The sequence below is a fragment of the Varroa destructor genome, unplaced genomic scaffold, assembly GCF_002443255.2.
Source record: "Varroa destructor unplaced genomic scaffold, Vdes_3.0 BEIS01000002.1, whole genome shotgun sequence".
NCBI lineage: Eukaryota > Metazoa > Arthropoda > Arachnida > Mesostigmata > Varroidae > Varroa > Varroa destructor.
Window position 1 is genome coordinate 35891396 of NW_019211455.1, and position 14108 is coordinate 35905503.

General features: G+C 39.3%; 1 protein-coding gene across 1 annotated transcript; it reads left to right on the plus strand.

The window, feature by feature from the left end:
* Positions 1–114: 114 nt before the first annotated feature.
* On the plus strand, positions 115–5362 carry LOC111245725 (uncharacterized). Its single transcript, XM_022794427.2, has 4 exons — positions 115–830; positions 3385–3547; positions 3767–3942; positions 4897–5362. Exons 1-4 carry the CDS (start codon positions 756–758, stop codon positions 5008–5010), a joined length of 528 nt encoding a protein of 175 aa, XP_022650162.1. The 5' UTR covers positions 115–755; the 3' UTR covers positions 5011–5362.
* The last annotated feature ends 8746 nt before the right edge of the window (positions 5363–14108 follow it).

Genomic DNA, 14108 nt, shown 5'->3' on the forward strand with positions numbered 1-14108 from the left:
ACTCTAAAGATATATAGGGTGTGAAGCGAATTGTTTCTAGAAGAACTCCCTACCTAGCTTTGTCTTCTTCTAATTTATACTAGTTGTAGCAAATTTATAAATCGTACGTCTTTAATGTCATTAAGTAGTAATACGAGTCCTTAAATTATCTCGGAAATAAAAGACATTATTTATATAGAGGTTTTATGTTAAATCTCATTAACTTCACTAAGCTGCCTTTCATAATGAGAGTGCAAAAGGAGACGTAATTGATCACAGAAGTCTCCATTCTGTGCGGTGAAGAATTTTTCTCGAACACGAAATGCGATAAAAAAAAAGCCATCTTATCGTCACTGCCACCAGGTCTGAATACGGCGGGTGTGAGCCTTCGCGCAATCAGGAGTGCCCTTTCCCTTTTTTGGCAGACCCTTTCTTTCTCTCAGATGTCCTGCTGAACGTAACACTGCGCTAATGAAAACACCATTTGTATTCTGTTACATGACTTCAGAGAACACCAGCTGATTATCCGGTAATGTTGTTGCAAATGCAGGCCCAGCGTTAATCGATATATACACAGTCTGATTTTAGATTAATGCCGAATAGTGACGAAAGAGACCTGTGCGTGACCGATAATACCAGATATAACTAGCTCACCCTGTGATAATACAGGACCTAGCTTTGCGATTTAATATTCGAATTGAAGTATATCTCGGCCGCAATAACTAACACTGAGAGCAGATTGTATCGTGAAGACAGTTGCAGTGGTTTTCAACGTAATGTCAGTGGAACCAACAATGGCCAGGGGAGAAGAAAAACAATACTCAGAATCACAGATACCGGAAATTCTTGAAGTGAGTTTATTTTAACGGTTTTTGCTTGTACATCTTAAGTGTGCTAGCTAAATTACGCTTTTTTTTTTTTATTTCAACTAATATTTGCTAAGTAAGGAATTGCGTTCTATATACTGAGTGGAATTAAATCATATCATCATGTATTTAAAAAAATTGAGTACAGGCGTGGACGCAGAAATCATGTGCTTATTGTTATGTTACACTTCTAAGAGTAATGTATAAAAAGTATACATAGCTATAGATACCCAGTTTATTATCTATAGCTATGTGCCATGCAATTGGTATAGTTTTTGAAAAGCTCAGACCTTATTTCAGTTACACAAACCTTGCGGCTATTGCTCAGTTTAAGGGATTGGGTAATTATCTGGTTGGCTGCTTAATGTGGAATGGCTTCGGCAGCACCTAGTTATACAAACTTTAGAAGTCCGGCTTATGGTATTGCTACGTCTTGCGAACCAGGTGATAAAATCTGAATTGCAAACCTAATTACTTTTGGAAACGGCTGTTCCTGTTACTAATTCTTCAGCCATTATAAGACCTTGTTGACAAAAAACTTCGGTTCCGTGTTCTTTAATTTACCCCTCTATCCTGTTCATAGGGATATGGTACGGTACTGTTTAGCGGAAAACGAAAATTTTACGGATATGTTCAATTAACAATTAGGTAGCGGTTTGCAGATGCACTAGATGGTCTCGGATTGCCGTACAAAAACTATGTGCTAATTTTAAAAATGCGCGTTCAACTCTGTCTATTATCGTTAAATCTCAGACGCTTAACTGTTTCAGGTGATTTGGATAATATAAGTGGCACTTTATGCTATCGTCGAATAAAATTATCGTAGATTGCCCATCGAGGTATTCTGAGTATTTCTAATAGTAACTAGCGCTAGTATTGCTATTCCGATCTTCTCCTTGATCGTGCTGTGATCGACCCTTCGAATATTGTCAATAATAAACAAGAACGCATATATATGCAAGTCGACATTTTTCAGGCTCTATTTGACCATTTAAAGCGTTGGCATTATGGCGACTTATTTAGAGACAGAGATCTTTGGCATAGTTGTGTGGTCACATTAATATCGGTGATAATTTAAGTGGGCTCCGGTCTTGCCGCACCCTGGCATATCGTCGACTTAAACAGTTATCTCTATAAGACATTGTCATAATAGCAAATACAGTCGAACAATGACACGAGTCCGACGAGGTGTTTTCTGCTAACCGAGTATAATGCATATAATAATCTGTTTCCAGGGGGCGGCATTCAAAACTATAATAGGTTTCAGTGTCATTTAGTATCTGTGACCTGTTATCAATGTGTTGGTTCTTTATTTGTTTAGGGGCTAATTCTGATAAGACAGAAAAATTCGTTTTTAGTACGTCCCAGGGGGCAATTTTATGGACGGTTGTGGACATTCGCTCAGATATGCCAGTATCGGCAAGGCTGAGTGGCGGTAATTAGCTATTGGTCGAGACATGCAGTATTATAACATACACACAGGTGAAATGTCGGTTCCTCCCTCTGTGTGTGTCTGTTCATCTTAGGGACATGTGGTGGTCTCAGTTCGAATCCGGGCGTTGTTTTGCACTGGGAGCCAGCCGTAAAATAAAATGCCTAACGGCGGTGCCAGATGTAAAACTCGAAACATTTATATTGTCAACTCAAAAGGTTTTCGTGTCTATTATGTAAAATGATATATCAGTCCAAATTTCTTTTTACTAGTTAATTTTTTTTTAAAATCCTGCAATTCAGTTATCTCTTAGTGCTCTCCGTAACTGTGAGACAACGAAGAAGGTAATCTTGCTATAATTTACTGAAGGTGAAAATTTGGTCAACTTTCATAATAATAGGAGTATTACAGAGATAAATCTATTTAAAATAATATCACAACTTCCGCGTGCTTTTTCTTTAAAAAAAAAACACTCATACTCAAGTGTTTTCTTTTTTTTTAGAACCGATGCTCGCAATGGCTACCTAGGTAAAATGGAGATTCCAATAGCGCAGCTCTACAATGCTTCTTTATTGTTTCTAACTAGATATATTCTCTACGAACGCTTGTAATATTTTAACTAGTCTCAATGTGCGATCTAAATTCGGCTGATTCTTATTTGCATCAAACCGCTGAAATTTACGGTCAAATAACGTCTGTTGCAGATCTCCTCTAATAGTACAGTCAATGTAGTTATTGTATTTAATATTTGTATAGCGTGTATGTGCTATGAATGGTTTTATAATGTACTGCCTCAAACCTTTACTATATTCCTTAATAATTTTACATTTTTTTACAGGTCGAGTACTGTAATGTATTTCATATCGTCTTATAATTTTGTTCTTCCTTGTGATCAACCTTTGTGTTCATTATCCTCATTGTTTTTTGTCTTCAACGTACCAGATGGTGTCATAAATCGTTTCACATTAAATGCACCACATATTTAATTTTAGAGATCTCATTCGGTGTCTGCATTTTTCAATGGTAATTGTTATATATAGCATCGTGTTGACTGAATAAATTTGACCTTTGCTCGTACATGTTTTTCCTTTAATTCCTTTCTACTAGCTATTCGGTGATCTAGTTCAGCGCCACCATGGGGTTATCGTATTGACATTCAGCACGTTAATTTGTTTGGTCCTCTCGGGCATGTTCATCCTTCGCCAAAGAATTCGGGCGCAAGAAGATGCTCACAAAAATTGCAAGAATAGGTTTGAGATATTTGACTCCCGTAAGTGTTCGTGATACTTCCATTTATTTTAACCACTGAGAAGTTACCTCTACGTAGTTTTTAACAGGCGTCGGTAATAAAAATAATAATATCATGAGATAGCGCTGACATTTTCGTGTTCTATTTTTCGATTTTGAAAAATATTCTGTATTTAATAAATTTCTTTCACTTTAAATATAAAGATTAGACTATTTAAAATTATATCTGTATCGTACTTAGGTGGTACTAGTGGATCAGTTATCAACAAGCAGCCTATATCACGACCAATTATTTTCTCTGAAAGTGTGCCAGACTCTGCCTTAGACACTATGGCAGAAAAAAAAGCAGAGCTAATTCGAGCTGAAAAATTGATCGCGCGTAGCTTAACTGGAGGACAAAGATCAACTGAAGCAGAAGTAAGTATAAAATAGCGATAAAGCTATAATAAGATGAACAATTAAGAAATATTTACAAGATTACCCTAATCGTATGAACAGTCAGATACTTTGAAGAACATTACTGTTGACGACAATCTTACGAAAGCTATTGTTATTGAGGATTCTTTCAACAAGTCATTTATACTACTGCTGGATGCTTTACTAGTATTTGCGACTTAAGCATATTCGACTTAAGCATAACTTTACAGTATGACTGACTAAGTACTTCTTATCGTTTCCATGATTTCGTTAGTACGATACCCCATACAAACTTTAGTAGCCACTGTAGCTGTATAATGACTGATTTATCATCAGTAATGTGTAAATGACGTTCCCTTACTATGAACAACTAAGTATAAACATGCTAAGGTGAAAAATCTGATCATCGCCTAAACTCATCATTACACAACCTGATACAAGGGAAACGACTTAACTTTCCCTCGGCTACGATCCCTTAATTGGACAAATCAAGCATTCCTTTATGTAACCAACGGTCAGCGGGCGTATTTTGAATTTGACTCAGTGAAATTTGATATTTGAAGTGTTTGTGATATTTCTATTTATTTTAGCCACTGTAAAGTTATCTTTACATAGCTTTTAACAGGCGTCGGTAAAAAAAATTATAACACCTTTGCTCTTACGTTCCAGCAAATTGTTTTCTAAAATTATTCTAAATTTAATCAATTTCTTTCACTACAACTACTATATTGATTCTGCTGACAAACATAAATTCCCTCAGAATCTATTTCACTCAGTTGAGGATATTTAACGATTTCGATAAAGATGAGGACATGATAGTGCGCCATTACTTACACTACGTTTACGATAAATAGGATAAATGTAACAGTTGTTCAAGAGGTTCAAGTAAACAACCAGAAAAGAACCTTGATTTATGGCTCTTACGAACGATGTATTTACGTTCCGAATTGACAGGTACAACGACAACAATTGGAAGCCATCTGTAAATTAATGGAGGAAAATCAAGATAAATTCGGGGAGGCGTCTTTAGATCAGGTCCAATCCCAAGCTGCTTTGTATGGCAGATGAACCCGCGTGAACGAGACATGCCAATTCAATACGTAAACACAATTGTGATTTGTATATTCTGGATGGAATGATATTCAGTTAGGGAATACAAGGATGGTGTTTCATCCTAGATAATGTAATCAATGAACTGCTAATGTATCAACTTTAGCGAACTATCTTGCAAATTAAAGTAACTTATAATCAATAGAATCTATGTGATATGCATTATATTTCTAGCCTGTTTCTTAGTTACGATTTTAATGAATGTTTATATTAATTTTATTTTCAAGCGAAGGTGTATAAATTATGTGAACTTTACGCGCTTCATTTGTGCACAAATGTAGAATAAAATAAAAATGAAAAGTGTACTTCATACCTTAGTGATGTATTAGTAATAGACGACTCCTCGTTTTTCTCTCGATCTGTCGATCATATAGGCCAAATAAAAGGCATACGTTTAGTGTATTTACTTGCGATTCTCTAACTTCTGGTAATTTTAAATGTTCCAATAGTGATATAGGGTAGACTGGCTTATTTTTTCGCATAGTTAGTTTGTACTTAGAGTTTAGAGTAAACTTATGAGTAGCATCACTAACTCACTCTTTTTACGATGGTACTCTATTAGGGAAATCTTACGTCAGCTAAGCCGGTGAACGTAATCCCAGTGCAGATGCATATTATTTTCCTTTTTGACGCATCAATCTGCAAATGGAACTCCAACTTGCTCTCTTCTATTATTATTATTATTATTATAGGCGTGATTCCTTTTGAAACAAGATTAATGGAATGAACGCTTGGCTATGTAATACGACAATCGTCATTACCATAACTGAGGTGATTTTAACAATAACTTTTTCAGAATGTAAGTGCACTTAGGGACTTATTCATATTAGGAATCTTATATTATTATTATATTATATTATTATTAGTTATTTCAAAAGACCTCATATCGCAAAAACGTCATGTGAAAGAGGTGAAAAGAAACACGATTTTAGCTATGAACTGATGAGAAAACAGTTGTCTCAAGTTAGTCTTGGTTGCTAGTTAGATAGATATTTATTCGTATAAAGTGCGCCAATGAAATTGGGATAAGTTACCATTAAACTTCCGTCATGTAAACAGTGGAGTATTCAAATTTGGAAAAACTTTAAAGGTTGGGGGCATGCGTTCATCCTCTATTTTGGTACTAGAAGGAAACCAGTCTTTTCTAAAGCGAGTGAACAAACTCTTCCCGCGTTTGCCATGCAGCTATTGCCATCTAAAAATATATGAACAGCAAAACACGTGTATATGCCTAGCGTATATTCGTCAGTTGACCCTGTCAAGCTAAATTTTTTACACACAAACGATTCTCTCCTTTACTCCCTCCTCCTGCTCTCAGATTTCTATACGGATAACTACCCACTTTCCATATTTGGGTATTGAATTCATACTAAGGCTGCAGACTGCTATCGAAAATTCTAATAAGCACCAGACCGAGACGTGTTCCTTAAGCCGGTACTTTTCACCACTAATACCACCAAATTAGGGCGGTTGGTACGTAGTCTGCCAAAAAACTTATGAAGTTTAAGAAAAATCTTCTAAAAGGGATAAATTTGTCATTAGAGCGGGCCAGCCCGTATATCGTAAACGTTTTTTGGTGTGGTCGCGCACTAATTGACTAGTAGCTGTTTCTTCAGGCTACGTAACTAATGGTCATTGCTACGAGAGAAAACACGTTGCGCGTGAGAGAGACTGGAGGTAACTCAGCTTTTATTTATAACAAAAATGAAAAGACTTCAATGAATGTCGCATTCTGGTCGGCTCTTTCCAGAGATGTATGCTAAGCCCCAAAACCTCTTGCCTTTTGTGTATCGTTAAAGATTAAAGGTGTTTTTTTTATTGCGTGATTATTACTAGACAAAATAATGCCCCCCTAACCATAAAAACCCGCCGCGCAAACAGTCGGACTTCCGTTAAAAAGAAAACAATTTTTACACACAAAGGTAAACTTTATTAAAATGGGCCCCACATTAATCGTATAGCAATACGTAATTTGAATACAACACGTATACCCAGCACATCAATATATATGAAAAGGAGAAGTTCATCACGAAGATTATATATATATATATATATATAGACTTTAATGTTAGATTAACAACAAAAGTGTTAATAAGAGATTTTAATCATTGAATTTTTAGCCGTTTATTTCAATCACACTCATGAACGAAATGCGTATTAAGTATGTATATAGTCGTTCACATCATAAGAAACAAAGATTATTCAAACTTCGCCTATATAATTGACTTGGCTTGACTTTTATTCCCTAAACTGTGTAGGCATAGGTCGGCGTTTTTGGTAATCAACAATCAAAATTGATAGCATCTAATTTAGATATCGTAAAGAGATCGCGTAAGACAAATCTTTGAAACTAGATTAGATTAGGAAATCACATAGCATTCTGCCAAATTTTCCAGTGCTTTGGATATTTTTCGACTATAAATTGAGCCCATCGTTGCTGTTACATAATGTAGTGGCAAGTAACCAGCTTACAAACAGTAAACTTCAGTGTCGTTATTTTAGTGAGGTTTGCATTAGTAAGCGCTGTTACCTAGACATTCGACAATAAAATACAACGTCATTTCTTCCTTAGTTTTAGCTCAGTATTTATTCATGCTAAATTCATGTAATCGTCTCTCGTTTGGCTTTCCATTCGAGCTCGAATCAACCGTTTTATACGGTTATATGATTTAAAACAATGTTTTTAATGTTGTCAATCAGGATCGTATGATGTATCATTCAGCATCTAAAACAGGCACGCATAAGTCACATTGATTTAATTAAATCATTTTAGAAATTAGCAAGTTTAGGCACCGAATCTTACCTCAAAGCTTCAGATCCAAATATCGTGCAACAAGAATTAATACAGACATGAACATATAGCCTATATGTTTGAAAGCATGCATGTTTCACTGTATTTTATTACCAAAAAGACATTCTATGTCTAATAGACACTGTATATATTTTCTTCATTTGGTTGGTCTCTGGCTGTATGTACAATTGTCCTTTAGCCTGTTGACTCCCTCCTGCACCTCAATTGTCTAAATCACCTTTAGCGCTCAGTCACTGCTCAATAATGAAACTAATTTCTGTTATCACGCAACAAGTTGACGGCATCGTTATTTTTTGTTATTGCCCCTTCAAGTACTAACACCCCATCCAAACTATCATTTGCTCAGTTCTTAATGCTAAGCAAAGTGTAACCAATAGTAGTGAGGTAAAACTTTTTAGATAGAGGCATACCTTTTTTCGATCACAAGAATCCTCTCTTGCTCGTAAATAATAATAATAGTGCATTGACTGAGAGTTTTATAACAGTAAGTTATGATCGGCCGTCCACATAAAGCAGAGACTGGGGAGGTCAATGGATCTGGGAGTAAATGAAGTGCCTTACCTTTGAGTTTTTGCCTGTTTGTTTTATTTATTCGACTTCTTATTTATTTTAGGCTCTCATGAATCGCCTACGAAATTAGCCTCACCATAAATGCCGAACCTATAGGGCATGCAGATTAGTGGTTCGGTGAATAAACACAATAAAAAAGCTAATTTCTTAAACGATATTGAGGCTAAGGAGTGTCAAAGGTTTCGGGTGTAAGTCACGGGGTCACTATAATACAAAAGCAGCAAGTTCTTTTAAACTTTACTTGGAAATCTGTACCGAATGCTTTATTAGTTTGCCCAATAAAAGCGAGAAGAACGGTGCAAGAAGGCGGTGCCCTTTCCTACCGCCAAATTAATGAGAAGCAAATTGAAGTATAGTGATTGATCTAACAAATCAGTGACTCGAAAGGATTGCACACGAAGGTCCAGCAATACAATGGTACATACAGACAGGGTAAAGGAACCCGACTCGGTTCAACGTATGGTTTGATTTTGGCTAATATTTTTTTCCGCAAAAATAAAGTGATGAAAAGATAATAATACGAATGTTTTTTTTTTTCAATAGAGGTCTACTTTACTGGCTTTCTTTGTCTACTGGCGTACCTGTACGTATGCAAATTAATATTACGGAAGTTTTGAAGGTTCTCTTGAGTGGGGCATCAGCCTAAGGTATTGTTCGCGTTTTTTGGTGTTGCATTTTATTATTCGATGGAATCATGTTCAATTTTACTAGTTTTTTTTATTTTACTTTAAACATTTACTAGTAAAGGCTACTTTTGTGCATTAATTTAGAAGTCGACGTTGGCAAGCAAGATGATGTGTGCAGGATTTGTCAATATTGACTTGAACACCGACTGAATCCATCTTTAAAAACCTGTCTGAGAATGTGTATCGTAATTAGTAGGCAGTTAGTCCAACTGTAGACTTTCTATGGGTTACATGGCTTATAAATTTGTACGACCGATTCATTTTTGCGCAGTCCGTTCTACCAGCTCTATCAGCTCGCTCGAATATATACATATGCTGTGACCAATGTCTCGTGCGTGGAAGATGCCGGGAAGCTATTTACATTATAAAAAGCGATGCCTTGTGTTCCCTAGGCAAAGTCTACTACCTCGACCAGCTCATTTTAACTGTTGATATGACCGTATTTGCTCTAGACAGTTCGATAATTATATTTTTGAAGCTTTATGATTTGTTTGAATGATTCGTTGTGTTTGAATATAAAGACAACTGTTTAAGAACTGTTTCGTTAACCGTGCAATTGCATCGATCTTGTCGCTCTACGTATCAGGTAATTGAATAATCCTGTATCATACTGGATTAGTGTGAAGAATTTCTCGACGCTGAGTTTTATTTTACTTAGAAGTTGAGGTTTATGAAAAAAAAAAAAAAAATTGGTAACACATTATTATAAAATCGCTTAATAGTTTACCATTATAGTTGAAGAGCTAAAAATATTTGTCTGGCTTTACTCAGACTCTGAGTTTTCCATTTGGTACAACCAAAACGTCAATGGGGCTGACACAATGTCGAAACAATCTTCACTTGTGAAAGTTAATAACATATCTTTATTTCGATACAATTGAGGATCTTGCCAGATTTCGAGCAATCCATTTCATCGGCGATATGGCGACAAGTGCTCAAAAAACCACCCTTCAATCACAGCATACGTTTGATCGCGATGGAAAACTTTGAAGCTAACTAGTACTGTTAGGATCGTTTTTGCGATCGGATCTACTGACCAGGATTTAACCTATGGTGCCAACATTTCGATTTTGCCGTCTCATTCTATTTAAATACTGAAACTGAGCATAATTTTCATTAAGAGAAAATTTTGGCGACCGTGGTCTTGTGGCTTAGGTACACCATTGCCTAAGTTTCGCAGGTGCATTTCTTTGCTTTCAGCCGCAGGCCGGACCAGTCGATGGCCGTGAGTACCTTTCGAAGGTGAATTACGCAGGCGTCGAAATCAGCTGAGTAGACTATTACATCGTTGACGTAAGCGAGAGCTATTTGGCACGTCAAGATCCAAACGATTTTGTCTATCAGTTTCTGAAACGTTAAGAACGCGTTGGCGAGACCGGATGGCATGCGCTTAATATATAAAAGTGGTATGTCCCTGGCGTGCGGAGTGCCGTTTTCTTTTTGTAGTCCAAGTGCATGCCAATCCGTTAGTATACATGAAATCATGTCTAAGCACTAAAACAGAGCGCCGGTAAGCGACGACAACGTTGCCGATCCAGCGGGTACACGTCTCCCACCGTGACGGAACTCAGCTTGCGGTCCTCCACGCAGAAACATAGAGTTTCGCGTTTTGTCTTCACTAAAATTACTAAAAAGGACCACGGGCTGGATGAAACTGTTGCGTAGCACAGCTGGAACTTCATTCTCTATGACCTGCCTCTTCGCGGATGTCACTAGACGTGACTGAAAGTGGATCGGAGTAAATCGCTAGGCCGAATCGTGTGCCGAACAGGGATGCATAAGTCTGTCTGGTCTGCATGACCGTATTGATCCACGAGAGCCTCATAAAACAGCTGCATTGCTTTGCTGTCAGCCCCGCGCCTAGCCTGAGGAAAGATCCTATTCGTTGTTGCCGTACCCAGGAATCTCTTCAGGCTCGTTATATTTACAGAAGGCGGTTACCTGGATGAGGTGATCTTCCAAGTTCACGAACGGCGCCGAACACAGTCCTCGCGCATCCGTATTCACCACGCTGTATGATGGGGTGTGTATAGTGCCAAGGTAGTCTGTTTAGACTCACATTGCGGCACGTGGAGCCACGAAATCAAGTTAAGCCGAAGCGAGTAAGCAACTCGAAATTAAGTACCCCGGTAGGTGTCTTCTTATAGACAGGCGCTCGTAAGTCCGTAGAGTTTGAGGCGGACGAATTCATAGCCAATAGCAGTTTAATCGGTTGCTACGAATTTGAAAGGTCTACACCCAAAGTCCGATATGCATTTCCTATTTGTTCGTCTTTTCAAGTTGGACTGCAAGGCCGCTAATGAAATATTTCCAGAAGGGCTGCTTAGGAGAGCGCGCCTTTTGCTGTTGCGCCTCTTTTAATCACACAGCGGCAACTCGTTGAGAGTGGCCGATACAACTATAAGGGAGACGTAGTTAAAAGTATTGTATATAATATCTCAAAGCGAAGCGAATGTTTAAGAGGCGAGAATCGAAAGGATTCCAAGGAGCGGTGTGCATCCATAGCGCCAGTGGCCCTCCTCGATAGTACAGCTTGCCGGTCTGGATTAAAAGCTTCGAGCATCCAAGTTTTGCATGGAGGTCACTAAAAAGCTGTCAACGTCCCATACGTACGAAAAGGACTCCTCAAATAAACAGAAGGGCGTGTCGACACCCAGCATGGGATCGCCGTAGTTCCCACCATCACCGACGATCGAAGACTTTTTGAACTACGTCCTGATTGCGCTGAAAACACAGACTACGAAAAATAATTCCAAATTTCGTAATTAGTCGCAAGCATGCTTTCTAAGCAAAGGTCGGAGACAAAGTCCTAGGAAACGTTAAAGATCAACTAATGGAACTTCGGGCGACCTTCACATTAGGGCTACTTGCACCGGCAGCCTGGACTGCAGTTGATATCCTTGTGTTCACAAAGACCTGTTTGACTTACCGGAATTTCACTCCGTCCACTGCCATGTGCAGGAGGTCGCGAGTGCCGCAGTGGTGGCATCTTAGTCTTTAAACAATCATGGAGTTCGGGACCTCACCCTCCGCCGTGTGGAAGACAATCTTATAGCCTTGTGGGATCTCAAAACACAGCTTACGGCGGCATATGTGCTAGCAAGTTATAAGGAGTGCGTCTTGACTCTTGTGGAGAAGTTTATCGGCCGCTTGCAGGTCGTGGTGAATCTTGCTTGCAGCGCTCTCATCATCGTGCAAGGAGATTTCAATGCACACCTGGACGAGCCCACTTTAGGCCAGAAGTCAGCCCTTCGAAACACCATTACTGCATAGTTAACCCCAGAATCGTACGAATGTTTGTTGGTCCTGCAAAAAGCTCTGTACCAGATATCTTTGCAATGAATATTACAGGGGTATATTGTCGAGGGCTACTTAAAAAACTTCGTTTGAGATGGGCAAGTAGTACTTCGCATGTCGTTTCGGTATAATGATCCTTCCTTAGTCAGTGTTGCTCTCTGGGCTTCACACTCACACTTTTGAAGAACATGTTAAGTCTCCTTGCCAGAAGATACAAGAGAAATTTATAACGGACGGCTTTCCTTGCGATTCCGCGTCATGACCTCACTTGGCTTGGATAACCTTTACATTTCGGGATAACAAGAAGCGCTGCATCCCGCCAGTGCGGCAGACACAGTCTGGAAAGAAGCCATTCGTTGAAAAGATAATCCAGTACCATGTCAGTTTCGTGGTGGCTTTGGTGCTCATTCCAAATCCTGCCGGTCCCACTGTCTTCGTTGAGCGTAAGATCTGGAGCGCCAGGGTCATCTCTAGAACGGAAAACTCCTGGCCCAACCTTTCGCGTTCGCCTATTATCGGTTCCTGCTTCGAGCTGTAAAACCCCCTGAGTACAGTGTACAGATAAGAACATTCCATCAAGGCGGTCGATGAGCACTGATGAGGCGAGAAGACACGATACAATCTTGTGATGGCCAAGTCATTTATGCCGACTGACAGTCGGCCTCGTTTATCCGCTTGAGTTGATGCAAACGACCTACGATTCACATCATACAACCGTCGATTAGTGCGAGGCTTAAACCGCCAAGCATTCAGTTGTTCCGCACCAAGATTCCTTTCTGGCTTCATAAGCAGGCGAGTTTTGTTGCACTTCCAAAAGGGTTTACCTATTGAGGTGCACACCGACTGCAATCGGCGCCAGGCCGCAGTCGGTGTGTCCAAACCAGGGCGTGCTTTTTGTCAAGTACAGCGGAAATGACCGCACGCTGGAGAACATAGTGGTCGAGTATCGTCCCAAAAGGCGAAATGACGTTCATCACAGGTCGAATGTTTGACTATCGTCTTGGCGACAAAAAAGTTCTATCCGTATCTGAAGGCGCAAGGGAACGACTTCTATCCAACATTGGCTTGGTGGGCCTTGGGGCTGGTTGTAGTAATTTCGAAGTCCGATACTGGAGTGGCACGATGAACGGCAACGTCGATGCGCTACCGTGCTTGCGCATCGCAACAGCCGGGAATAAGGCTATAAATCGCGGCGCAAACTTCACGTCAATTACCACGCACCAACTGGCAAGTTCGCGCTGAGTTCTAATGGTAATCACGCTTCAGTGAGGTGGCAGGCTTGCTCTGGCGTAGAACAATGGAAAGGTGGCTAAATTCGTATGTGTGGAGCCACACTTTCTAGGCGCTAGATTTTCCGACCTGGCCTCTCACGGTCGGTCGAATCAGCGGTGCTAGCTCGGCGCAAAGGACAGTCGGGCTTGACTAAAACCATCCACCGACGGATACTCTGCTTTTTCCCGGAAGGCAGAGTATGGGCTGGAGTTCGAATTCGGAGTATTTGAAGGGTTTGAGGGGTTTGCCAAGGAACGCTTAAAATGTAAATCGAACCTTCTACAGACCAAGATGTGTTAGCGAATATGATCTAACCTAATGCGAAGCTGCTTTACAAAAGAAATTTTTCTCTTTCAGGTTGAAGTAGATAAACCTTTTTTACATTTATTACATTCATGTTTTACTTATAGGACAATGAT

Excerpts from the sequence above, each read along its gene's own strand:
- LOC111245725 (XM_022794427.2), top strand. The coding sequence starts at position 756 with ATGTCAGTGGAACCAACAATGGCCAGGGGAGAAGAAAAACAATACTCA. Across the intron at positions 3,548-3,766 it reads GTTTGAGATATTTGACTCCC|GTGGTACTAGTGGATCAGTT; the intron begins GTAAGTGTTCGT and ends TATCGTACTTAG. Across the intron at positions 3,943-4,896 it reads AAAGATCAACTGAAGCAGAA|GTACAACGACAACAATTGGA; the intron begins GTAAGTATAAAA and ends CCGAATTGACAG.